Here is a 27,940-nt window from a genome sequence, read left to right as displayed (position 1 = left end):
TTTAACTTTTATATGTTTTATTTCATAAACGAATGCCCTTACTTTGTCATCCTACATGCAGTGTCACACGAAAGGAGCAAAAACAGCAGCTCTACAAGCTCAAAACGTGCTGCGATGGTTGTAGATCTGCGCTTAGCTATTTATGACTGTTGTGTGTGTGTGTGTGTGTGTGTATTGTTGTCTATTCAAAGGCGTGATTCATGATTTTGTTTTCCTTTTCATTTTATTAGCTGTGATACAAAAAAAATAATCAAATAGAAACATTTTACAAACATTTTTTTTACAAAGAATTTACAGTGCATGTGATTTCTGTACGAAATCAATAAATCTGCTGATCCTATCCATAACCAACGAGTTGTCATTCTGATCTCCTTATTGTCAAAGGAAATATGACCTAGTTTTACAAACACAGGATATGATGTTATTATCCAAAGTGCCTTGGACTCTGCATGGCAGGGGCGTCCTCCAAGCCAAGCCTTACTGTAATAGTATTACTGTTCCTCGATTACTAGTAGTGTAACACAGGGGTCTTCAGCGTTTTTCAGACCATGACCCCTAAGTGAGAGACAGATGAAGCAGGCCCCAAGGGCGGGGACAATTATTGTTTGTTTGTTGGGGATCGAAAGAAAGGTCGATGAATTGTTGTGTATTAGCTTGTCTGACACCTTGATGAGACTGAGAGAGCAGCTGCAGTTACTTTACGTAGACTACGGCCAGAATTGTCATTGCAGTGAGAGGCAAGCATGCAGCGCCGGTCGGGAAAAATAAATAAATAGATAGACCAGTCATCCCACAATAGTGCGGGGACATTCAGACCCTTCTGAACCCCCCCTCCGGTGTCTATGGGACCCCCACTAGATACATTGTACAACATTGTGTTTTTTCAGACATTTAACCATTTGAACCCTCAATACCACACGGACGATATCAGATCCACTAGCTCATTTTGCGACACGTGTTGAGTGGCCTTGTAGATCTGCTATTATCTGCAAATGTTCCTCTATATGGTTCAAGTGGTGAATGTATAAAAATAAATAAAGGCCCTGTCACACAAAGATTTGGCGGCCCCCCTGCGGTAACTCTGAGAACCTCCTAGGGGACCCGGACCCCCTGTTGAAGACCCATGGTGTAACATATTACAGTTGCCAAAACTGTAATCATATTACAGTTATTAATCCAAGTACAATATTTAGAAAATAGCACATTGGCTGTTCAACTACGAAGTACCTTTGTAGAACGTTTTTAAATAATTGTAGTGGAGTGTAAAGTGCAATACTCTGGACTTTACTCAAGTAAAGTAAAAGTAGGCCGACCTCAACATTGCACCTTAAGCACAGTATACTTGAGTAAAATGTGCTCTCCATCCCTGGTTTGTAAGTCCCTGAAGAACCGTGATGATGAGTCCTACTGCTGCTTTGGGCGACCTCGTCCCCTGGGTGCCTTGGTGACGGGGTCTTTGGAGTTGGGGGCGGCCAGTGGCACGTCTTTCTGCACTTTTACGTCCCCCTTGTCCTTCTTGGCCTTGGGAGACTTCTTGCCCTTCTCTGGTACCACTTCTACTGGGACAGAAAGAGACACTTCTAATTGGACAGAAAAAGACAATTCTACTAGGACAGGCGTGTGTGTGTGTGTGTGTGTGTGTGTGTGTGTGTGTGTGTGTGTGTGTGTGTGTGTGTGTGTGTGTGTGTGCTGTGAGTGCGTGCGTGCTGTGAGTGCGTGCGTGGCGTGCGTACCTGGTGGAGGAGGCTCCTCCTCCTCCTCAGGCTCAGGTATTCCAGACCTGTTGGGCAGCAGGTCCATCAGGTCTTTCATCACCTCATTGGTGCTGTCCTTGTTGTTCCTACGGTTCTTCTCCTCGTCTCGAGCCTGCACGTCGTCAAAGATGGTGGATTTAGGAAGATATAGACCATTTCAAACGTAACCGAAAGAGGCGACAGGAAAGGTCTGACAGATATACATCTTGAGCACATCACTACAGAGAAATTGTGTACTGAGTTTCATGAGGTTTGGAAATGTATCTCTAGGAGTAGCAAAACATTTGTTTTGCAAAGATCAGTGCTTCAACGAAATTATTTGAAAATGTATGGCTACTTCGGTAGTTTTTATTTCGTTCTTATTTCATTTTTCGTCAGTGAAAAAGGTAGCCGACGACTAGTTTTTAGTAGACGAAATCAACACAGGAGAGGAGAGAGCATATACTGTACTAACCATCTGCATCTTCTTCTTGAGGTCGATGTTAGCCTGTTGGTATCCTTGGGACAATGCATTCAGGTAGTAGAGAGCCAGTCTGTGAAGATAAACACATTACAACACAATGCATTCAGGTACTACTTCAGTAAACCTCAAACATGATGAGGCCTGGGTTGGTATGTATGTTCTGTGTATGATCTTACACCATGAGGAGGACAGCAGCCATGATGAGGCCTGGGTTGGTATGTATGTTCTGTGTATGATCTTACACCATGAGGAGGACAGCAGCCATGATGAGGCCTGGGTTGGTATTTATGTTCTGTGTATGATCTTACACCATGAGGAGGACAGCAGCCATGATGAGGCATGGGTTGGTATTTATGTTCTGTGTATGATCTTACACCAGGGGTGGGCAACTGGCGGCCCGGGGGCCACATGCGGCCCCCACCTTCACTTAATGTGGCCCTCAGGTTAATGTCAGAATACTGATAAATTATTGGTTTCAGCTCTTACTATTCCACAACATGTAAACATGACCCTCTGTAATTACTTCAGTTTAAATTATATAGTAGCTCATTGCTTCAACACAAGTATAATTAAAGGCATTTGAAATTACATACAAATGTTAATTTTCAGGAATCCAAATTCAAAAATAGCAAAAATTCAAGATTTCAATTCGAATATAGCAAAAATAGCCGATCTACAAGCTCAAAACGCGCCGCGCTGCGACGCGTTTTGAGCTTGTAGATCGGCTATTTTTGCTACAACAGTAATATATGGCCCTAGGGAGTGAGTGTGGAAATATAGTGGCCCTCTTCATCGTCAAAGTTGCCCACCCCTGTCTTACAGGAGGACAGCAGCCATGATGAGGCCTGGGTTGGTATGTATGTTCTGTGTATGATCTTACACCATGAGGAGGACAGCAGCCATGATGAGGCCTGGGTTGGTATGTATATGTTCTGTGTATGATCTTACACCATGAGGAGGACAGCAGCCATGATGAGGCCTGGGTTGGTATGTATGTTCTGTGTATGATCTTACACCATGAGGAGGACAGCAGCCATGATGAGGCCTGGGTTGGTGGCGTAGGTGAAGATGTTCACAATGAAGGACGGCAGGTCTTGTTCTATGGTCTCCATGACAACATCGTACATCTTATCCTGGCCACTGGGGGAAAAGGACATAAGATAAGTCTCGAATGTGTATCATTGCTTTACTTAAAGGAGAATTCTGGACCAGCGCTTTTATTACCACGATGTAATTACTGTATATCTGCAATGATTATATCCATCTAGAGCGCACCGTAGCTCAGAACACGTGCGCTGCGTCCTAGGCTCCTTCGCCTTTTTACAGAAGCCCCTTTGGGGCAAAACACTGTGCATTGTACTAGGAAGGTCATTGCGAAAGAAAGATGACCGATCAAAAAAAGCGAAGGAAAAATCTAGTCAATTGGATTTCCTCTTGGCAATATCTGTAGAGGGCGCAGTGGAAATGGAATAACTAAAAGTATTTTTTCTTCTGGACAAAAAGTGCATTTTATACGTGTGGTGGGGGGCTCAGACTCTGTATTGGTGAGTAGCGAAATTGTTCTTTGTATTTTTGCAGAAGTCGAGAGGCTGTGCTGCATGTAATGCGGCGGCATGTAAGGGAGAGTCCCATAGCCATAAGACGGAAGAGTCTTTAAGGCTATGGACCAGAGCTATAGGCTCCTATAGGCTTGGCTGGGAGGTAGAAGACCCTCCGCTGCGCGTCGGGTCTGCCTACACCTCCCAGCCATTGTAAAATACCTGATAACCTGAGACCTCTCGTGGCTTATTGCTTTTCTAAAACGGTTACAAACATATAGCAATATTAACCTAATAAAACTATTAAATTCACAAGTAGTTGCGCCACCAGAGCGAGCCACATCACTTCCTTGTTTTGCTCGGCAAGTAGACTATGTGACGGGAGAATAGCGCTTGATGTCTTTACGGGGCTGCCTGGAGCCACACATTCACAGTCATATGAGCCGGGCGGTGCTTAGACGCCCGCACGGCATGGGTTCGTAAGGCAATCAAGCGCTCCCCTTTCCCAGTACAGCTACAGAGATGCGGAATCGGCTGCGAATGATATAAAGTGATTGAAGGTGTGGGTTATCGGTGAAATTTACAACGGTCACGTGACTGTAACCAGCCAATCAGAATCAAGTATTGGGACTAACCGTTTTAGAAACAACAATAATGCCTCCTCCACCATCAAAGAAGAGATTCGTCCAAAGCAAACTTTTTAGTTTCGCTACTGCAGCACAGTAAAGAAGTTTGACTGATTATTTTAAGTCTACTTTTGTGTGCGCGCGCAAGTACACGTGCATGCGTGCGTGCTCGTGACATAATTAAATGCTGTGGTACCATATCACCATTACACCACCGGACACGTCAACCCTAAGTGAAGAAATGGGAACCCATTTACTCTGTTTACCAAGGCACTAATTGAATACTCTAGTACAAACCAATTAAAAACCTTGCTGCGTGCATGGCTCACCTGAAGGGCCCGCAGTCGAAGGAGGGCGGCAGCGTCATGATGGTGTAGATGACGGGCAGCAGGCTGAGGAACAGCACCAGCAGCAGCAGGCCCATGTAGAAGTTGTTGGAGCGCGACGCCTTGAACACACGGGCGTGCGGCACGTTGCAGCTCATCACCGCCCAGCACTGGTAGTACATGGAGGTGAGCAGACGCAGCACGTTCAGACCCACCAGGCCCGGGGCGTAGAACGCGCCCATCCTGTAAACACAGGAAAGCATCTGTGTCACTTTAAGATCAGTGGTTCATTGAGGGGGTTCCAAGTGGTCCCCCAGCCAAATGATGGAGAGTTGGTCCCCCTATAGAGCGTAAAATGAAACCAAATCGATCCTTGGTCCATTTGGTGTCATTTACCCTCTCAAGACTTTATTCTTATTTATTCTTTATTTCTTCGTGCATGTTGATTTAAGGGTCCGGGTTTGAGGGGCTGAATAATCGGTCCCTCTAACATACGGGACTACATACCATATCATGCCTTGATTGAAGATCAGTCCAAGCACATTACCGCTGATGTCAAACTCTCCATAGGAGGGCTGCAAACACAAACACAAACGTCAACAGTAACACAAGACTGAATGAAGTGATGAAAAGTACTAGGCCGATCTCAATTTGCATCTCTCTGTTCTCTCTGTCTCTCCCCATGTCTCTCTCTCTCTCTCTCTCTCTCTGTCTCTCTCTCTCTCTGTCTCTGTAATTAAGTTATCCGAGCGGTGTCTGGTTTACTTCAGCATGAAGGATCACTTTTCTTGCCATTTGTCAGCAGTATCGAGTTGAGTTGCCGGAGCCAGTACAAACAGTACTGGTATACTGCCAGGCCGTAACTAAACATCTGCGTGCCGTACACATTCACCATCACATAAACATACATATATTTACAAATAGTTGTGTATATGCCATGTATTATAAACATTCAGTGTTGTACATAATATTCCACGCAACACTACATTGTAATACAAAATGTTTTTAACGTGTTTTGATGTTTTTGAAGGCGGTTTCATTGTTGAGTGTACATGGTGCAAGACACTGACACACAACTAGGTAGCCTATATCAATCAGACATAACTCAGCAACACCAGTTGCTGCAACTCTTTGCAACTAGTCGCAACTCCTTTACTTGCAACAAAACAGTTTTAAGGTCAACCACACCAATGCAACTTTCCGCGATTCTGCAAATAATATTAAATAATAATAATGACACCAATAATATTATTTGAGACACATATCCAAGTCTTTGCGGGGTCAAACAAGGAATCATATGGCGTGGGATCCCCTTCCCCTGTTCGCTCATACTAGGACTTGACGTATGCGTAGCTGGAAGAATACTCACAAACCCTGCCTCCAGGTCCCAGCACCAGCAGTAGTTCAGGAAGCGCACCACGACGGCTCGCACAAAGTCACCGATCAGGATAGTCAGATAGCTGACCTGCATGTCCGACACGATGAGCTTCACAAACTCCTGGACAGACCATGCAGACACACAAAACATGGACATATTTTTTTAAGAATTGTTTTCCTTTCTTGAATACACAAAACTGATCTGATGACTTGCAAATCATCTCTGTCGGGTGGAAACCTCATGTCCTAAATTGTTACTTTTCAGGATTCAAATTTAAAAGTATCAAACGTAGCAGATCTATGAGCTCAAAACGGGTTGCTTCACCCATCGCTTCGAGCTTGTGGATCTGCTACTTCTGATACGTTTGTGTGACACCATAGTGTGATCAAGTACTTCTTACTATTCCTACAGCCGTCTCCCAGCAGGGTCCTCTGATGACGTCGGCAGGGGGGATGTTGGGTGGAGGGATGTCGGTGGTGTTGTAGAAGCTGCTGTAGTTGGCATAGTATTCATTCAGAGCCCAGATTGTTGAGTTCTTTATCGTCTTCTCCAGCTCCAGCTGAAGAACATGACAAAACGATAAGGTCATCTGAATGGTTTCAGGCCCACACCTGCATTGGCCTCGCGTAGCCAGCCTTCATCTGCCTTTGCAATGCATATTGCTCAATTGTGGGAGGACTTCACGGCCGAAATGGTGACGAGCCAACCAGATTCATCTGGAACCAGGCTATAACCAACCAGGGCCCAGTATGCAAATATGGACCGGGACATTGCAGAAAAAAATCTAACACTGAGACGGACGAGACTAACATCCACGCAGTGATTAGTATCGCTACGCGAGGCTACACCTGCATATGATGTGTGGGTGCCGTGTTTTGATTGATTGATTGATTGATTGATTTTTTATTGAAAATTGTATTAACAATTTGCAGAATTACAGTACATTTCAAGCACAAACTCAATAGACGCCTTATCAGACGACGTCACACTGATAAGAAACGGCATGCGCGCGCATAAAGGCAGCAGAAGAACACCACCTCTCATAAGATGCAATGGAAAAGTTCTAACTGCACTCACGTGTAAAAATGCCCCATCAAACTTTCAGATGCTGTTTTTCTCCCAGTGTGGAGGAAGAATGATTAGGATTTTTATTGTGATCTCTCGCCCTTGAAATATATAATCCTTGGTTGCGAACGCAGTGAGCATTTACTATGAGACCCAGCAGATCACGTCTGTGTCGTGAGCATTTACTATGAGACCCAGCAGATCACGTCTGTGTGTGTGTGTGTCTGTGTGTGTGTCTGTGTGTGTGTCACGCTGTAACACCACCCGCCCACCACCAGAGGGCGCAGCTGTATCACACACAAAAACACACACACACATGCACGCACGCACGCACACACACACACGCACGCACGCACGCACGCACGCACGCACGCACACACACACACACACAAAAAACTTAACTTAAAAAAATACTTAACTTAAAAAAAAACTTGACTTGACTTGAAAACGTAACTTAAAACAAAAACTTAAAAAGGAAAAACGCACACACACAAAAAACTTAACTTAAAAAAAAACTTAACTTAAAAAAAAAATTAACTTAAAAAAAAAACTTAAAAAGGAAAAACGCACACACAAAAAACTTAACTTAAAAAAAAACTTAACTTAAAAAAAAACTTAACTTAAAAAAAAAACTTAAAAAGGAAAAACGCACACACACAAAAAACTTAACTTAAAAAAAAACTTAACTTAAAAAAAAAACTTAAAGGAAACACACACACAAAAAAAAAACTTAACTTACAAAAAAAACTTAAAAAGGAAAAACGCACACACACAAAAAACTTAACTTAAAAAAACACTTAACTTAAAAAAAAAACTTAAAAAGGAAAAACGCACACACACAAAAAACTTAACTTAAAAAAAAACTTAACTTAAAAAAAACCTTAAAGAAAAAACTTTTTAAAAAAAAACCTAAAAAAGAAACACGCACGCACGCACACATACACACACTAAAAAAATAACTTGAAAAAACATTTAATTTAAAAAAACGTAACTTAAAAAAAACCTTAAAAAGTACGTAATTTATTCTAATTGTTGTTATTGCAATTTACGAGCTGCGTTCGCTTCCCGCGTTTGCGCGTCTTACTTGTTTCTGTTGTGTTTGAACAATAATAGCAATTCAAAACAGTTGTCCTCAAAACCACACCTCCAGTCGCTGTCATAAGAACGGGAGGTGCGCTCATGATCACGGCAGCAGAGCCTGTTTGTGCACGGCTGCACGCGCACCTGCAGCGGGCCATCAAGTATAATTTATGCTTCGTCCCGCGATGGTGTCGCGCACGCAGACCTCTACGCTCACAACAGTCGCATCTGTGATGCGATGTGAGCTTGTATATCAGCTGTTCTCTGTGCGCAATACTGTTGGGCTTTGAAGTATAAATGTCTCCTAGGGTGCATCTCACTAGCCAACTCACAAGAGGAGGTTGAATGGACTGAAACCAGCGCTCCCCAAAACAACAGGTTTGGAGATCTGTTGGGAATTGATTACATGAAACAGTCACCCGCGCCCAGTCCCAATGTTTGTAAACAAATAATTGGTCTATACAAAGGCTGTTAACTGTGAGTGGACGACCCAATTAAGCATTACACTTGTTTACAACAGGGTCCACCATGTTCAATTCATCAAAACATTTAGAGACGTACAAATAGTAACAAATAGTAACATATACAGTGAGGGGAAATTCAGATTTTACGGGGGCCAGTTTCGAATCGCAGCCATCCGTAGGTGCCCTTTGAGAGCGGTTTTGAAGGAGTCAAGGGATTCGCATGTCTTAATGACTGTTGGTAGGGCGTTCCACATTTTGGTGGCATAGGAGCGAAAATAATTTAGTCCCTTGTTTGTGCCGAATCTGGGTTGAACATGGTTCGTTGCACTCCCTCTGGTGTTGTGGGTGTGGACTTCGTTAACATTAAGGAAGTATCTACACAGGTACATGGGTATCTTGGTGGAGTATCGAATCTTGTGGACCAGACCCATCGCAAGATGCTGTACTCTGTCGCCAACCCTAAGCCATGCCAGTCTGTCAAAGTGGGCAGGGGTGAGGTGGGTTCGGGGGGTGAGGCCAAGAAGGAGCCTGACCAGTTTGTTTTGGGAGGTCTGGAGCCTAGTTTTAAGGGCCTTTGAGGTGCTGTGGTACCAGGAGGTGCATGCATAGTCAAAGAAGCCTTGTACAAGGGCTCCTGTTAAGGTCTTTAAGGTGTTTTTGTCGACCAGTGAGGAGATCCTGTAAAGGAATCTTGTTCTTTGGTTGACTTTTTTGATTACGTTGGTGGCCATTTTATCACCGGAAAGATTAGCCTCCAGGATGGAACCTAGGTAGGTAATTTCATCTTTACGTGTGATAACATTGTCACCCACTCTAACCAAGAAGCCATTTGCCTTGCTGAGATTACTATTAGATCCAAAGAGAATGGATTCAGTTTTTCCCAGGTGTAAAGATAGTTTGTTATCAGCGAGTCAGGTGCAGATTCTACCGAGTTCAGAGCTGAGGGCATTTTCAACCTGCAGTTTGTCCCTGTCCGAGACCAGCAGTGCCGAGTCATCTGCGAACAGGAACAAGTTGCAGTCACAAGCTGAAGTCATGTCGTTTACATATATTAGGAACAGTAGACTATGCTTCCTTGTGGAACGCCACAGCTCACTGGGAGGGGGGGGGACAGTGTTCCGTTCACTTCCACCATCTGTTCTCTCCCCTCCAGGTAGGATTGCATCCAGCTCACTGATGTGCTATCGAAACCAATTGCTTTTAGCTTGTTAACCAGTATGGAGTGGTTCACGGTGTCAAAAGCCTTTTGGAGGTCCAGCATGACCATGCCGCAGTATTTGCCAGCGTCCACCTCTTGTTTGATGTGGTCGCTCAAATAGAGAAGGCATGTGTCAGTGGAGTGGGATGTTCTGAAGCCAGATTGGAACTCGTACAATAATTTATTAGTGGCAAGATAGTTTTCAACCTGTTCATAGACTATTTTTTCCATCACTTTCGAGATGGAGCTTAGAATAGAAATAGGGCGGTATTTGCCGGGGTCTAATTTACTCCCTTTCTTGTGCAGGGGGGTTACTTTGGCCAGTTTGAAATCTAGGGGGACCTGTCCCTGTTTGATGGAGAGGTTAACTATGTGGGTGATGATTGGAGCTATAGAGATGGCTGAGTCTCTGAGAAATTTGGAGGGAATATTGTCATGGCCAGTGGCCTTGTGGGGTTGGAGGGCACTCCGTTTCTTAAGTACCTCATCAGTTGTTACCATAACTAGTTTAAAATCGTCTTTACAAACACCTAGGTTTCTGTAGAAGGTTTTGTCATTATTCCAACGGTGCGTTGGTCCGACTCACCCCATTATAAGCCTATTACAACCCTCCGAGAAATGGGATGTCGGGAATTATGGGCAGTCGCCATGCATGCACACACATTCACATTCACATGTGAACACGCACGCACGCACGCACGCACGCACGCACGCACGCACGCACGCACGCACGCACGCACGCACGCACGCACGCACGCACGCACGCACGCACGCACGCCTCCTACCTTGGCATTGACCTCATCAAAAAGGGCGAACAGGAAGGTATAGAGGTTTCCCAGGAAGAGGGCGAATATGCGTCCCAGCTGCCACTTGAGGGCGATACGGGGATGGTATTCCTCCAGCTCAGCTATGGTCTCAAACAGCGGAGGACACATGAGACCCAGAAGAGACATGACAAACTCCACCTATAGGGCATCAGAGATCAAAAAAATAACTTTAAATAAAATAACTTTGCGCATGTCATTCACCGAAAAGTTCATCAGGCAAATCGCCTGATGAAGACCTAAAAAGATTGAAACGTTGTCTGTATAATACTGATATTTTACCTCCGTATATCCCTTAAGCTTTTCAAATACAAAATGATGAAAATCAGCTCGTATATCATCTGTGTAAGCTATTTGTCGCACAATGGACACAAATGGTCCATTTGTACAGAGTTAAGGGGATCCTTGCAAATAAAACATTTGAGAACCACTAGTACTATAGTTGGACTACTTATATGCCATAGTGTCACAATTACGTGTTCTGAAGAAAACCTGGAGACTGACATTCAGTAATTGGGTCTCATGATCAAAATAAGAACATTATAATGGTGTGTAAAAGAGAAAATCAAACATTTGCCACGGACAAGACCAAGTCAGATGTGCCATGCATGGACACATCTGTCCGTACACAGACATATTGATGACCCTTGCAGAGGATACTCGGTCAGCATCGACCTGAACCTGCCTCATTCTTCTCAAACCAGGACAGCTCGTCGTCCTCCCTTTTGGCAAAATCCTGCGAGCGCTTGACCACAAAGTAGATGAGGTAGCCGCTGCCCCCCAGAGCGCACAGGATGAGGGCGTTGGCCAGCACTCTGAGGAAGCGACGCAAGTGGACGTTCTCGTCCTTCTGGTTCTCCTGCTCGTCTACGATGGACTCCTACAGCGAGGGGAAACAAAGCATTTCTCGCAATCACAAACTTCCGTGGCATGCACTATACTTTATCACTAGCCAGTATAGCCTCTGTACCCAGGCTTTATACTTTCTCACAGAACAATGTTGAGTTCAGACAAAAAGGAAAATGCATGTTTGTATATCCTATGTTGAGCATTATGACATTTCTGTGTGTGTGTGTGTGTGCCTTTTTAAGAGATCTGAAGCAGGTTGGACACTATTCATTCCAATGGAAGAGTGAACATGAACACAGCTTCTGAACCATTCTTTAGCTCCATGGTCACTGAACTATTGGACCCGATCGTCACAAGCCAATATTCCCAAGATTTTCACCTTCTTTTTCTTCGGAGAGACAAATCAGGAGAACTTCTACTTTATTATCAACATTTCTTTCACCAGCAACCATAGGACGTTTGCAAGATTTGCCAGACAGTGACCTTGTGGTTAGAGTGTCCGCCCTGAAACTGGGAGGTCGGGGTTCGATCTCCGGCCGGGTCATACCAAAGACTGTAAAAATGGGACCCAATGCCTCCCTGCTTGGCACTCAGCATCAAGGGTTGGATTGGGGGTCAAATCTACTAATCAAATGATTCCCGTGCGCGGCACACGCTGCAGCTCACCGCTCCTTGGCTGCGGCTCAACCGCTCCAAGAGATGGGTCAAATGCGGAGAACAAATTTCACTGCGGTAACGCGTGTGACAAATCGTATGACTTTGACTTTGACTTTGATCTGACGTCGGCACCTATTTAGGAGACCATTTGTAGGATTTGTGTACAATGTAGTGGATCCAATGAGGATGAGCTATCTTCCTATATTAACATTGCATGAGTGGACAGTCAAGAGAGTGACATCATCAATGTTGGCCATTCAGAGAGATGGGAATATAAGTGGAGAGTTAAGAGAGTGACATCAACGTTTAGGTGATGTTGCCAGAGGAAGTGTCCTGTGTCAGCATGCTAATCCTTCAGTTTGCAGGGCTCGTGTTCCTTTGACATGGCCCCAGCTGCCATCCACGCACGCACGCACGCACGCACGCACGCACGCACGCACACGCACACGCACACGCACACGCACACGCACACGCACACACACACACACACACACACACACACACACACACACACACACACACACACACACACGCAGCAAGGGTATTTTCATGTCAAAGACCCCCAGGGACCTCATATGAGATGATTTGTGTTTTTCATTTTTCATCACTTTTTGCGTTCACTGTATACTCATGCAGTAACTCCATCTTTACCAAGAACTATCATCATCATCAGGTACCTTGAAGCTGGTGGTGATAGAGGCGTACTTGTTGTCAGCTGTCTCAGGGTTTCCTATCAGGTAGTCCCAGCTGGTGAACATCTTCCAGGCAAAGGTGAAATCTGAATCCTCACCTCCGTCTCCACCCTCATTAGCGTTACGAGCCATCCTGAACGAACACACACACATGGGATGTGTAATTGATTTCCCACTATGTGTTTATGTGTGCATGTGTGTGCGCGACGTGCGTGTGTGTATGTGTGTATGTGTGTATGTGTGTATGTGTGTATGTGCGTGCGTGCGTGCGTGCGTGCGTGCGTGCGTGCGTGCGTTACATACATTCTAATAACGACCATCAGACTGTATCCGAAGATACCGACGCCCACCAGGAGGTAGGACAGGGGGAGGCGGAACTTGAGCAGGCCGATCTGTCGGATGTCGTTGTAGTAACCGTAGAACAGGAAGGAGTACTTGCAGTATCCCTGTGTGAATATCAGTGTCGTAAAGTAACTCAGTACATTTACTTAACTACTTAAATACAATTTTGCATTTAAAAAAAGCCGAAGCTCTGTTCCTATGCTATGTTGTATGTGCTTTTCAATGCTACAGTATACTGCATGTGTAGTTTGTTCTTTATCATTCTGCCCATGGGGGAAAAAGCAGATGAACATTTTAATGCTATAGATCTACATCGCAGAATAGGGCTGATAATTAAAGTGTATAATCCCTGTAAGAGATGCATGAATGAAATTAAATAAATGGGCTACGCAGAACGCACACAGAGTAACTCTTCCTACTTCCAGGCTGCTTGCTTCCCTACTTCCTTCAGAGGTGTTACAGACGATACTAATTAAGGCTCTGGGTACCATGTAGTGTGCAGTGGTTCTCAAACCTTTTTAATTTCAAGGACCCCCATAACTTATTAAAGGCGGGTCCATTTGGTTCCATTTGTACACTCTCAGGCCCTTTTTGAAACTAGCTCCTCGCCACTCGCCCTACACACTTCCACTCGGTTTGAGCATAGATATATAAATAATAGAGATGGCCCTGGGATTCCCCTCCCATCCAGTGTCGTCTCTATGATTTATATATCTATGCTCAAACCAAGTGGAAGTGTGTAGAGCGAGTGGCAAGGAGCTAGTTTCAAAAAGGGGGTCAGAGTTACACACCCGTATGGGGCCATTCGGAACCCACTCAAGGACACTTGAGTTGGACACCCACTGGTGTAGCAGAGCGTTTACAGCGAGCCAACACGCACAATAGCAGCACGTTATGCACCCTGACTCTGACCAGAATGAAACAGAGCCTTCATTAGTATCATTAGTAACACCTGTGAAGGAAGTAGGGAAGGGGCCCATGCATGTTCTTTCCAAAATAGTGTGTGTGAATGTGTGATAGAGCCCGTTGAGATTGTATGTCCTCACATCAAAGTCAAAGAGTACAGAGAAGTCCATGGCTTTTGCCTGCTCTTCTCTGGGGACTGTCTTCCTGGGAATGGAGCCGTATGGAAGGCCCATCATTAACTAAATAAAACACACACGCACGCACACACACACACACACACACACAGACGCACACACACAGACGCACACACACACACACACACACACACACACACACACACACACACACACACACACACACACACACACACACACACACACACACACACACACACACACACACACACACACACAAAATATCACTTGTACATCACACAATTTCATATAACCCATCTTTAACCCATTAAGACCTGAGGCCAATTCTACAAATGTCTTCTAAATCCGAACTATCCGATCTATGAGCTTGTATATCTGCTATTTTTGAATAGCCAAAGGAGGCCTATAAAATAACTGTTAAATTGGTTACTTAAAAGTAATCTAAAATGACACAGATTCTTTCCCGGTCTTCAAGGGTTTAAATCCAGACAACAATGCTGTACAGTGTACGTGACGTAAAAAAAAAAAAAACTCCATGAGCAAATGAATACTGTAGAGTAGAGGCATGGCTTTTGTTTTCGCCACACAACACCACACAACTGTGCATTGCTTATCAGTAAACATAAGCAAAGGCTGGCCTGCCTTTTATGGCCCATGAAAACAAAGTGGTGGCGATAGATAGCTTATAATTTTGCGGTTCAGGCTAAACTTTTTTCTTTTTTCAAAACGTCTTACAGTGCACACTTGTACGAATATAAAGCATACAAGGCATGCTGTCGCTATGGTGTATTGTATTGAGATAAATCACGTATTCAGGCCTCGTCTCAAGAGCTTTCCATACTGCTTTATGTCTGATTCTTGTCCTCAACGGCATGGCTGCCCAAAGGCAAAGCTGTTAAGTGTGCCCTATCTCTGTGCATGTGTCTGTATGTATTTGCACATATTACACATAGAGAAGTGATGATTCAGATATGGACTGGGCTGTACCTCTGGCAGCACCACCAGTCCAAACATGAAGCCAAACAGAACGAGGTTCAGACCATACATCCAACGTAGAAAGATGAAGTAGGACGCCACGGACGACCCAAAGTGACCTGGGGGTCAGGGGAGTCAAAAGAGAGAAAAATAAATGGTATTTTTTAATGGGTTAAAACACTGGTAAAGCAAACAAAGGGATAGAATAAAGAGTGCTATAAAACTAGTAACATACTGTATGTACATGTTCATGTTTTCCCTGTAGTAGCAAAGGTAAACTTAATCTCTTAACTTAACCATTTTGGACTGAGGCCGATTTTAAAAACGCTGTCTAAATACTGACCTAAGTTTTCAGAAAAACTTCAAATATTTATAGCAGCTGTACAGAACCCCAAAAGGGGTTCCCTTCTGGACGAAGGGTTAGATTCTAACCGTTAGAACACCAAAAGGGGTTCCCTTCTGGACGAAGGGTTAGATTCTAACCGTTAGAACACCAAAAGGGGTTCCCTTCTGGACGAAGGGTTAGATTCTAACCGTTAGAACACCAAAAGGGGTTCCCTTCTGGACGAAGGGTTAGATTCTAACCGTTAGAACACCAAAAGGGGTTCCCGCCCAGAATGGGCTAACAACTTGTCACAATGCTTATCCATTTGTAGATCAGCTAGCCTATTTCCCATATGTGTCGTATGGCGAAGTAGGGCTTAAGTGGATAAATAATTCTCATATTAAAGTCATGATCAGGGTGGTACCGACTCTCGACTTCTTTGATCCTGCTCTCCCATGGAATGCAGGCGGTTTTGAAGTTGTCAAAGTCACGTTTAAACTTGATCCATTTCTGAAAATAAAAAAGCAAAGACAGCAGTTAAAACTGGTTTGATGTATGGCCTTGATCCAAGATGTATGATGCGATTGTTTTGGTTGACAATGACCAATGTGTGGCACGCAGCTAGGTATAAACCAGGCATTACGACACCATCATGGCCCGCCAAAATACATTTTAGACGTCTACAGTAAATCAACTGCAACTGTGATTTAGTTGACTAAAATCTTATGATATTCAGTCAACTAAAACTAGACATTTCAGATTACTAAAATGTGACTTAAAATAGAATTTTATTCAAAATACAATGATTAGGCCTACTAACTAACTAAATCAAATTTTGCTGTCAAAATTAACACTGATGTGCAGTCAGAGAGAAGTCACCTTCGCCATCATGACTTTGTAAGCGTAGAACTTCCTGCCCTTGCCTTTCCCCAGGGCTCCTTCAAACTTCTCCACAAACGCGTGGGCCTCCCTGTCAGACCAAGCAAAAATGTAAGACAATGAAAAAACTTCAATGTTCATGAAAAAAATACTATAGAAACAGTCCACGCTTACTCAAGGTTTTCAGGTCATGGCAAACCGACACTTTGACTACTCAGGCCTTCCAAAACGCTGTCCTTTGTCATGACTGCTGCTGCGTTGTTTTTTTAATGAGAGCCCGTCTGTTCTTCTCTTAATCAACTGACAGTGAGCACGCTCAGCTCCGGACTTCTATCCCCTTAAAATGCCAAGGGGCCCTTAGAATTTGGATTTTCTACCAACAGAATCATCTGTGAATTAGTGACAGCAATATTAGTGCATAAAACATAATTTTATGCTTGGTCTTCAACCAGCCAAAATTCTCACATGTCTCCCCCCTGATCCACTCCCTGCACTGGCTACCGGTCGCTGCCCGCACAGAATACAAAATGCTGCCATTTAAAGCAACCAAAGGTATGGCTCCCCCTTATCTTGCAAGCATGATTGAACCCTACAAACCCTCCCGCGCACTCAGATCAGCCAACGCAGGGAAGCTGGAAGTACCCTCACTAAAAACACCGGGACAACGCTCCACACGTCCCAAACTCTTCTCCCTTCTGGCCCCAAAACTGTGGAATGCACTTCCCGTTGCAATCAGAACTGCAGCATCACTCCCGATCTTCCGCCGTAGTCTGAAAACCCACCTTTTCAGACTCCATCATGGCCCATAGCACTTACCCTACCCCCTTAGACAGCACTTTTTAGACTTAGATAGCATTTGAAACAGACTTATAGCATGTCATGTAGACAGCACAATAATTGCATTGTATGTAGTCATAGCACTTCATAGTATATATGTACAGCATAGTATAGTAGTTTATATGTATAGTGTCATTATATAGATATGTTCTAGTTACGTTCTTAGCTTATGCATGTTTCTTGATAAATGCATTTTATATATGTGATGTATTCCCATGCTTTTTTGTTCTTGCTTAATGTAAATCGCTCTGGATTAAGAGAGTCTGCTAAATGCCTAAATTGTAAATTGTAAATTGCAGTGGTTGACTATAGTACTGTCATAGCACAATATCTCTCCTGGAAATGTCAGAATGGTAGAAACGTGGTGTCTGATGCAGGAAACCCGGGGTTTGAATCTCATGAACATTATGGATTTTCACAGTAAAATCTCCAGTATTCATAAATATTGTTTTGTACTCTCACAGTTAAGATAAAACTGAGTATTTTACTTTTTTACAACTAACATTGTTATTTTCTGCAATCAGATAGGACTTTTAGGTTTGGATGTAGGCCTATGGGCTTTTGCCACTTGGTAGGTGTTCCCACTTAATCCCGCATAACCTCCGGGTATGATGATGAGGTGACGTCACACGCCACATCCACAGGTGGTCATTAGCCTATGGAAGGTTAACCAATGGGAGGAGGCGGTCATTGGCCTATAATATGGACGGAGGTGGTCATTAATATATGGAAGGAACATTAAGGAGTGACATGCAGGAAGTGAGCCAGCCACAACGACATGCATTAAACAGTGTCAAGCTCATGAAAAAGTCACAAAGCGTCTCAACTATCAACTATCTGCCTGAGCATGTGCTTACACTCAACTGTATGTAGACACACATACCACAACCTTGGCACCTTGGTTCATGTGCACTTTGTTCCTGGACTACGGGAAGGTGGCCAACAACCTCTTCAGACTCTACCTCACCCCCTAGTACTCACCTCCTCAGACTCTACCTCACCCCCTAGCAGTCCTAATTGTCTCCACCAGGCCGAAGGCATGGGGATAGTTTGTTTTGCACTGTGTGTGTGTGTGTGTGTGTGTGTGTGTGTGTGTGTGTGTGTGTGTGTGTGTGTGAGTGAGAGAGAGTCCGTTGTGTGTGTGTGTGTGTGTGTGTGTGTGTGTGAGAGAGAGTCCGTCGTGTGTGTGTGTGTGTGTGTGTGTGTGTGTGTGTGTGTGTGTGTGTGTGTGTGTGTGTGTGTGCGCAAATTTACGTGAAATCTTTCACAGACTTTCCTACTAGGCTGAGAAATATATCCCACCCTTTTCACATTGGCCTGTTATAGCGCCACCAACAGGTGGATTTTTGCAAAGCACATTTTTGGAACAAAATGCCTCAAATCATCCAATTGCCATCCAAGGCGTAAGAAGAAATGGCACTCTTTTCACATTGGCCTATTATAGTGCCACCAGGAGGCCACAACCTGACCTGCCCTGGTGGAGACCTGTGCCCAGAGGGGCACTTTATCTAGTTATTCCCTTATTCAATTATTGTTACCTATATGTTTTAATGAGTTATACAGTACTACACAGTATTTACATGCACTGCATGTTAATGTAATGTAATTATGTTATGTTACTGTATATAGATGCATGACCACAAATAGAATATCATTTATAATAAGAATAAGACATAGGCCTACACTAGATTTGATCTTTAACATGTAGTTACTTTGTAACACTTTTCACGTTTCAGATTACCTCACTGGCTGCACCGCAATGGCTCTGTATTTGCACACAGACATTGACCATTACCTTATGGAGGTCTTAACGAGGCCCTTTCTCACTTTATCAAACTGTACGCTGTTTATTAGTGTTTAATGCCTGTTACGGCTGTAACTGTGCATGCTGTTTACAAATGGAGTAGGAGTCGGGACATGGGTGTATGCGCGCGCGCGCGTGTGTGTGTGTGTGTGTGTGTGAGTGTGTGCGTGTGTGTGTGTGTGTGTGTGCGCGCGAGAGAGAGAGAGGCAGAGAGAGCGCTTTGCTTTCTTCGTGGACCGTGAGTGCTTTGCTTGCTTCGTGTACCACTTGGGGGTCCGCAGACCACCTGCCTCAAAATGCAAATACTGTATCATTAACAGGCTATGATCTACTGTATCTTCAAACGGGTAAGGACTGATGATTTATACTATGGCAATGTGTTGTATTCCATTCAGTCTAGGAACAGTTTGGTTACTATTGTAGGCCTGGCAAGTACTGTAGGCCAAGGCTTCTCAAAGTGGGTGCCGTGGCACCCTAGGGTACCTTGAAGCAAGACCAGGGGTGCCTCAGAATATACTTTGATATTTTTTGGAATTTATCAATATCAATTCAGTTGAACAACTTACTTAGAAAAATGGATCCGAGATACAAGTAGATCGGTTGTTTTTGTTGAATGTTCCCCCCAGAATAAGAATCCTGGGGTTTAATTACAACACCAGTTCAAAAGTTATTTTCAGTCTGTCCTAAACAAACATTCTCCCCAGTTTTACTCGTGACATACTGTATCTTTGGGGGGAAGATTTACATATTTACGTAACATATATTATATGAAAAAAGGTGCTATAAAGTTAGTAAGTTATTTGCAGGAGTGATCTGAGCCAAATGAGAACCACATGTTAGGCCTATTCTGAAATGAGCAATCAGTGGTCAAAAGTCTTCAACGGGGAGTCATATTGATTAACACATCATAGATCTCAGTAAAAGACATGTTTCCTGAAAGCATGACAACTTTGCACATTTGAAACGTGACAAAGAGGATTCCGGTGCAAAGATGCTTTGGGAAAACAAGGATACAACGGTACCAAGGCTCAAATCAACTACTTTGTGTTTCTCCAAAGCAGTTATCAGCTCGTTATAGAGCACAGCACTGAGAAGGAGGATGGTCAGAGAGAGGTACTGCCTTAAAACAAACTTTAATAACACATGAACAGCATCACATGCACAGGACATAAGTGATGACAAAGTAATGAAAGTTATGATCACAGCAACAACATCACATGTGCATGACATGAGTGATGGCAAGTGTAACGAGCAAAGAGGAAAACAGGACATCAAACAAAACCAGCAAACCATGACTCAAAAACATGATGAAACACGCAGAAGGGGCAAGCAGCAGAAAGGAGGTGGTGTGTTATTATTACTTCAGATATGTAAGCCTCTTCCTCATTCGCCACGGTTTGTTTCTCAGGGTAGCGATCAACTTCTTCTTCTCCTCCACCTCTTCTTTCAGGGCTTCCATCTCTCCCTCTGACATGGATTCGTCATCAGAATCAGAGCCAGAACTACCAGAGGGAAAGAGCCACCACACAGCAGGTCAGGCTTTGGCCACCACCGGTCCAAACCGAAAGCCAAAGTCAAAAGTCTCAAAGGCACACCTGTATTCGGAACGGAAATGGCTGCTCTACATTCTCACAATATCATTGGCACGAGTGTGCCAGTGATAAACCAGCATTATGTTGGGCATGTATTGCCATGATGTGTCACATGAATTGTTGCCTACAAATATACATATTTCAGTTTACAATCACCTCTTCCATAGCGTACATATCATATACTGTAGCTTTGATACCTCACTGTATTATGATGAAAACATACTCTCTTCCCCAAGCCTTCGGCCAGGTGGAGACAATTAACTATGCCTTTAATAATAACCTTCCAATGATAACTAACCAGTTGTTAAAGCGACATTAAAGGACCACTTCACCACTTTTCAACTTCTCTTCCTATTGGTCCTAACTAATGTTCATGATAAAATACCACCATTTTTTCCTACTCAGTCTGTGTCTCATAGGAAGGCTGTGGGCAGTTCAGAAACCCGTCCACCAGTGACATCATCGATGGTGAATCCAAGCTAATAGAAACGACAGGCTTTCTTTTCCTGAAAAGTTGCAATGCAAAAGTTGAAGCCATCGTTCTCACGATAATACAAATCTAAATATATTTTAAAACAAATCTTGTTTAAAAAAATCACACCCGTGTGAACTGAGTGGTGTAAGGTCTTATATAGCCTGATCAGCTGTGGTCTGACGTAATGTCTGACGTAATGAAATCACACCCTTGTGAACTGGGTGACCGTAGCAACCATGCTCATTTTTTACGCACAGACAGACTGACAGACAGACAGACTAACAAAGCCAGTTGTAGGAGTGGTTTACACCACTCAAAACAATCTGCCTAATGATGATGTCACTGGTGGACGGGTGTCCGAACTGCCCAAAGCCCTCCTATGAGACACAGACGGAGTAGGAAAAAATGGTGGTGTTTTATCATGAACATTAGTGAGGACCAATTATATGAAGAGATGTTGAAAAGTGGTGAAGTGGTCCTTTAAGACCTGATGCAGCCTACAATTACTATTATTACTAAGTAGGTATAGCCTACTTATTTTTGTAATTCAAATAATAAAATCAACACAAAGTTGACTTTTATTTCAAATGCAGTGTGTGCGTGTGTGTGTGTGTGTGTGTGTGTGTGTGTGTGTGTGTGTGTGTGTGTAAATGGTAAATGGTGCATTTATATAGCGCCTTTATCCAAGGCGCTTTACATAGATTGTGCATTACATTCACCCATTCACACACACATTCATACACAGATTGCGGCGGAAGCCATGCAAGGTACCAGCCAGCACATCAGGAGCAATTTGGGGTTCAGTGTCTTGCCCAAGGACACTTCGACATGTAGACAGGAGGAGCCGGGATTCGAACCGCCGACCCATGGATCATTGGACGACCTGCTCTACCTCCTGAGCCACAGTCGCCCCGTGTGTGTGTGACTGTGTGTGTGTGTGTGTGTGTGTGTGTGTGTGTGTGTGTGTGTGTGTGTGTGTGTGTGTGTGTGTGTGTGTGTGTGTGTGTGTGTGTGTGTGTGTGTGTGTGTGTGGTAAAACATTGCACATTGCAATGCATTGAGGTAGAGATTCTGTGAGGTAGAGATTCTGTGGTGGCAGGTAGCAACAGCCATATTGTTAATTAATGTGTTTTATGAAACAGGCACTTAGCATTTAGGCATTTATTTCAAATGCAGTGTGTGTGTGTGTGTGTGTGTGTGTGTGTGTGTGTGTGTGTGTGTGTGTGTGTCTGTGTCTGTGTCTGTGTGTGTGTGTGTGTGTGTGTGTGTGTGTGTGTGTGTGTGTGTGTGTGTGACCGGGGGTCCAAATGGACCCTTTCGGGTCTGCAACTCTGAGTGTACAAGTGATTTGGTTCCACTTGTACACACTCAGTGTACAAGTGTTAAATAATGAGATGGAAAAAATATGATACCAAATGAGGGTCCGTGGCCTAATAATAATGCATATCAAAACGGACAAAGCTTTGAGAATCACTCGTCTACGAGATCGACACTCCAGCAACTCCAGCAACACTCCATACTGCACCTGCTGTCTTTTCCACCCTTCTTCTTCTTGTCCTTTTCGTTCCCTTTGTCCTTCCCTCCTTTCCCCTTGCCGTTCTTGTCTCCTTTCTTGTCTCCTTTCTTGTCCCCTTTCTTGTCCCCTTTCTTGTCCCCTTTCTTGTCCTTGTTCTGCTCCTCTTTCTGCTTCTTGGTGGCCGCTCCTCCCTTCCCCGCCCTGCCCTTCTTCTTCTTCCCTCGCTCCTCCTCGCTCTCCTCGCTCTCCTCCTTGGCGGCGTTCTTCTTCTTCCTGTTGGAGGCCTTGGAGCCTTTGCTCTTCACGCTCCTGCCGTCCTCCTCCTCCTCCTCGTCGCTGTCCTGGTTCTTATTGGCTTTCTTCTTCTTCCGTCTTTTCGGCGCGTCGTCTTCGTCTTCTTCCTCCTCCTCCTCCTCCCCCTCCTCCTCGTCCTTCTTCCTCCTTGGCCTGGCGGCTTTAGCTCGCCGGGCTTTAGCCTTCCTCCTTGCCTCCACTGAGTCACACACACATACGCACACACACACACACACACACACACACACACACACACACACACACACACACACACACACACACACACACACACACGCACACACACACACATATTATATATTATAGTTCAAATAGCCAATCTACAAGCTCACAACATGTCGATTTTAAACAAAAACAACGAAACAATTTTAAAATGTTTTCAAAAAACGGCAAAGAAGTCTAGGTATAACTTACAGACTTACCGACCGACTCATCGGACTAACGTCCGACCCGTCGGACTGACGACCGACCGACCCGTCGGACTTACCGACCGACCCGTCGGACTTACCGACCGACCCGTCGGACTACCGACCGACGCGGCAGTCGGGTCTTTTGGATTTCGCCCTCCCTCAAAATCTTCTCTTATGGGGGTCCTTGGCATATCTTTTCAAATGGGGGTCCGCGGGCAAATAAGTGTTCATTTGGGGGTCCTTGACATGAAAGAGTTTGGGAACCGCTGTCATAGACTGACCACAGGAAGCCACGCCGTTAATAGAGGCCGTCTCGTTTGGCTTCATCCCTTTCATTGTCTTTTAATTATTAAAAACACAGCTGCAGTCAAACAATGAATTGACAATTAATTATGAATAGATACTTCATTGGACTAGGTCACAACAATTACTATGTATCAATGTCAATATGTCAAATGTCATGTATCAATAAGTCTGGCTCATTGCTGAAAATACAGATACTCTGAGTATCTGTAAGGTGCATTTGTATACTCAATCAGTGTAGTTTAACCCATTAAAACCGGCCGATTCTAAAAAAAAGATGTATAGTTTAATTATATAGATACTCCACTGTTATGTTCTTAGTTTACGCATGTTTCATGATAACCATTTATGTATATGTATGCCATGCTTTTTTGTTCTTGCTTAATGTAAATCGCTCTGGATTAAGAGCGTCTGCTAAATGCCTATTGTAAATTGTAAAGAAAATCATCTACATCCTAACCATTTTCTGAAAATGTTTCAGTCATTGGTTCTCAAACTTTTTAATGTCAAGTAGCAGCCCCACAAGATATATGGCTGCCGACCCCCATTTTAAAATATTTTGTTCCAGGGACCCCCAGAAGCAAAGTTAGCCTACAAATGTTCGCTTTTCATATAAGATTTTTGCACTTGGTGTGGCATTTTATCATGAACATTAGTGAGAACCATTGCATGAAGATAGGTTGAAAAGTGGTGGGTGGTCTTTTAAGATGTTTTTAGATTTCAGTTATAGAAGGTATGCGGTATGTGCGTGACATCATCATCATACCTGGAAGTTATATGCAAGTGGCAAAAAACTACTTTCTGACCTCGTCAGCCCATACATCCAAACAGAAAAGTCCTGATTGTATTTAACAATGTTAAACTCACTTTTCCACGTTTGCCGCACTCGATTTGCCACTCACTTTATGCACGCATAGAGGGCAATTACAGTATAATGCATTAACCCTTAGACAGACTACTACTGGAAAACACGTGGAGTTATGCATTAGTCCGGTCTGACTTGTACGTGATTTTCCGTAGTTCTCTTTTTTTACTAATACCAATAGATTAATTCGGTCCGCACCTCTGTATAGAGTATTGAGCATAAATATCAACTACATTTCCCAGAAAACCCGTGTCACGGGACACACGTGTACGCTTTGCCATTGGAAGCTGATCCCACCCCCCAGTAAACAGTGGGGGCGGAGGGAGTTTTCATAGTTTTCAGTGTTCAGCCCGTTTGCCGTCTCGCCCCAGCGATTTTCTAGCAGAAAAAGTTGAAAGCAGTAATATTTATTTGAGCGAGTTTTGTGGTAGTAGTATTGATCCATACGCGTCCCAGTCGCCTTCTCCAGTCCCCACCAGCCCGGTCGCTGGGACCGGTGGCTGGGCTTAGAACCAAAGCGGGGACCGGCCACTACCACTCATTGTCTCCTCATCGTTGTCCGATGAGCCATACCGGGAAACCATTGAAAGAAGACGATCAACCCGGAATGTTTTGAGGTAATCTTATTGTAGAAAATGCCCTTCTATAGTGATCAGAAATCATGGACAAAAGAAATCTACAAGCTCACAACGCGTCGCGCATAACCATGCGTTGCTTCAGTAAACGGTGCATGTTTGTTCTCCGTATTTGTAGACAGTAAATAAAAGGAGCGAACATTACTCTTCAGATCAGATCGCCTATATGGCACGCTACAATATAAAATAATTGTACTGCCATGCGTGCATGGCTGCATGCCTGCTACGATACATTTGTACTGCATCGACCGACACTAACCCCCCCTCCAGCCATTAGCCAGCACCTTTTACTGTCTACAAAGACGGAGAACAAACATGATGATCTACAAGCTCAAACAGGTCACATGCGCGACGCGTTGTGAGCTTGTAGATTTCTTTTGTCCATGAGTTATATGAGCTTGCATGATAATCGCATTCATTGTATTGTATACAATCATGATTTTACATTGTTTAGTGTGTCACCGTGTGATGATGATGATGACGATGATGTCAGATAGCCTACGCCCCCCCCCCCCCCCCGGCCAATAGCCAGTACCATTTCTGCAGTGTTTGCTAGCAACTAGCCAACAGCCAGTGGAATGTGGCGACGCGATGGTGCTGGATATTATACCCGTGAGCACTCATTGGTGTCATTCTAACGTCGCCTATTATTTTATCGTGATACTAGCGCTGGTTATGATGATCTACAAGCTCAAACAGGTCACATGCGCGACGCGTTGTGAGCTTGTAGATTTATTTTGTCCATGAGTTATATGAGCTTGCATGATAATCGCATTCATTGTATTGTATACAATCATGATTTTACATTGTTTAGTGTGTCACCGTGTGATGATGATGATGACGATGATGTCAGATAGCCTACGTCCCCCTCCCCCCCGGCCAATAGCCAGTACCATTTCTGCAGTGTTTGCTAGCAACTAGCCAACAGCCAGTGGAATGTGGCGACGCGATGGTGCTGGATATTATACCCGCGAGCACTCATTGGTGTCATTCTAACGTCGCCTATTATTTTATCGTGATACTAGCAGCCAGCTACAAACACCATGTAATAGTAGCGTGCACTGACTACAGCTAAATGTTTATTTTTTATATATTTAGATTAGAACTGACATCAGATGAGGAGGAGGATGATGATGATGAAGACGAAGAGTCAAGACTGCGATGGAGTTCTCCGACACTGAACCGGATTCATTCATTTCAGGGGGGCAGTTTTTTTTAAATTATTATTATTTAGCCTACACACACACACACACCGTCAAGAACAACTGGAATGCAGTGGTTTGGGGACACTGGGGAGTTTGGGGACAACTGTTTTGTATGTAGGCCTATTTATTTTCTGTAATATTTATTATAATTTTATTTTTAAGAGGCTTTTACAATGAGTTAGACCTGTCATGGCTATTTTGTTCACTATTGTGAGGTTTATTGTATATGACTAAGCGAGTTTCAACTGTGTACTCTGTAATAGTAGATGGTAAGAACTTTTTTTTTTATTATAATACAGTATACATTCAAGTCTATATTTTGATACATATCATGGGCACCAAGTCATATCAAAACAATGTCCTTGGATGTGTTTTTTTTATCAAAACTGTGTTTCTTCATAACAGGTTTTTGAGATACATGCATGAATAGACAAGGTACTGGTAAGACTATGTAAACATGGTATATATCAAAATGTGCGTTAGAATGTCTAATTTTACCCAAAACAATTATTGAGTTTATATGATGTTCCAATTCAGAGCTATGGGGACTTTTAGCTGGATAGGTCAGATTGATCATGACTGACCATGCTATTTATAGATGGCAAAATATCTACAGTGGTACATGTGAGAAACTTTTTATTTTATTTTAATTGAACTAGACAACTCACCCTTTAAAATGAGATATTGCATGGCTATGTACGCCCAGCAGAAAAAAAGTTATTTAGAAAATAAAACTTCAACCGGGCATAACTTTTTTTGTTGTCCTAGAAACACTACCCAGTGTAAATGCAAGCTCTTTTAAATGGCTTCCAACACAAAAACTAAACATTTTATCAACTCAGTTCATTTTTTCAATAAATCATTCAAAAACGGGATTATGCCATAGAGAAGTCTACCTACTATATAGAAATCCTTGAAACTCTCAAAGAGTTAAGGCATATTTGTGAGACTCTTGACCAGTGCGTGTGACATTTTGCTTATACAGTCATGCTTGAGCAAGATCTAAAAGAACAGTGTATTACAGCAAGTAGTGATTTTACCTTCACTGTCGTCACTGTCACCTGCAGCATCAATGTCCATTCCAACTGCAAAACACAACGCAAAACAATAAACCAACAACATTTAGCTTCCCCTCTAGTGATTGATTAGCATCCATCCTGTGCTTGTTTTCACATTCAAGCGCCAAGGAAATTTTAATAACAATAACTTTCTCACTGATTAGTTGAGCAAAGTAAAACAATATAATAAAAATAGGACATTAATAAAAAAAAGAAGAAGCAAATTCAGGATTCAATTTCAAAATCAGCAAAAGTAGCACATCTATAAGCATGCACAAACGTGTGGATCTGCTACTTTTGTAGCAGTAGGGTGTTACTTATAAAAGTAGGGTGTACTTATAAAATAAAGAAGAGAGAGTATGAAGATAAGAGATTACTATACCCACCATCCTCCATCCTAATGGCCACATTATCCTTTTTCTTGGGAGGCAT

General features: G+C 43.4%; 1 protein-coding gene across 1 annotated transcript; it reads right to left on the bottom strand.

Moving 5' to 3' along the window:
- Positions 1-1,023: 1,023 nt before the first annotated feature.
- On the bottom strand, positions 1,024-27,940 carry tmc2b (transmembrane channel-like 2b; the record flags this gene model as incomplete). The annotated part of the gene is made up of 20 exons (XM_079516849.1): positions 1,024-1,556; positions 1,734-1,866; positions 2,209-2,287; positions 3,232-3,357; positions 4,711-4,950; positions 5,215-5,282; positions 6,077-6,205; positions 6,486-6,644; positions 10,678-10,857; positions 11,402-11,596; positions 12,900-13,047; positions 13,218-13,360; positions 14,303-14,401; positions 15,305-15,411; positions 16,046-16,127; positions 16,497-16,587; positions 20,499-20,639; positions 22,730-23,213; positions 27,491-27,535; positions 27,895-27,940. 20 exons carry the CDS (start codon positions 27,938-27,940, stop codon positions 1,405-1,407), a joined length of 2,847 nt encoding a protein of 948 aa, XP_079372975.1. The 3' UTR covers positions 1,024-1,404.

The sequence above is a fragment of the Electrona antarctica genome (genome assembly GCF_951216825.1).
Source record: "Electrona antarctica genome assembly, chromosome: 12".
In the NCBI taxonomy this organism is placed as follows: domain Eukaryota; kingdom Metazoa; phylum Chordata; class Actinopteri; order Myctophiformes; family Myctophidae; genus Electrona; species Electrona antarctica.
This window is presented reverse-complemented; position numbering and strand designations above follow the sequence as displayed.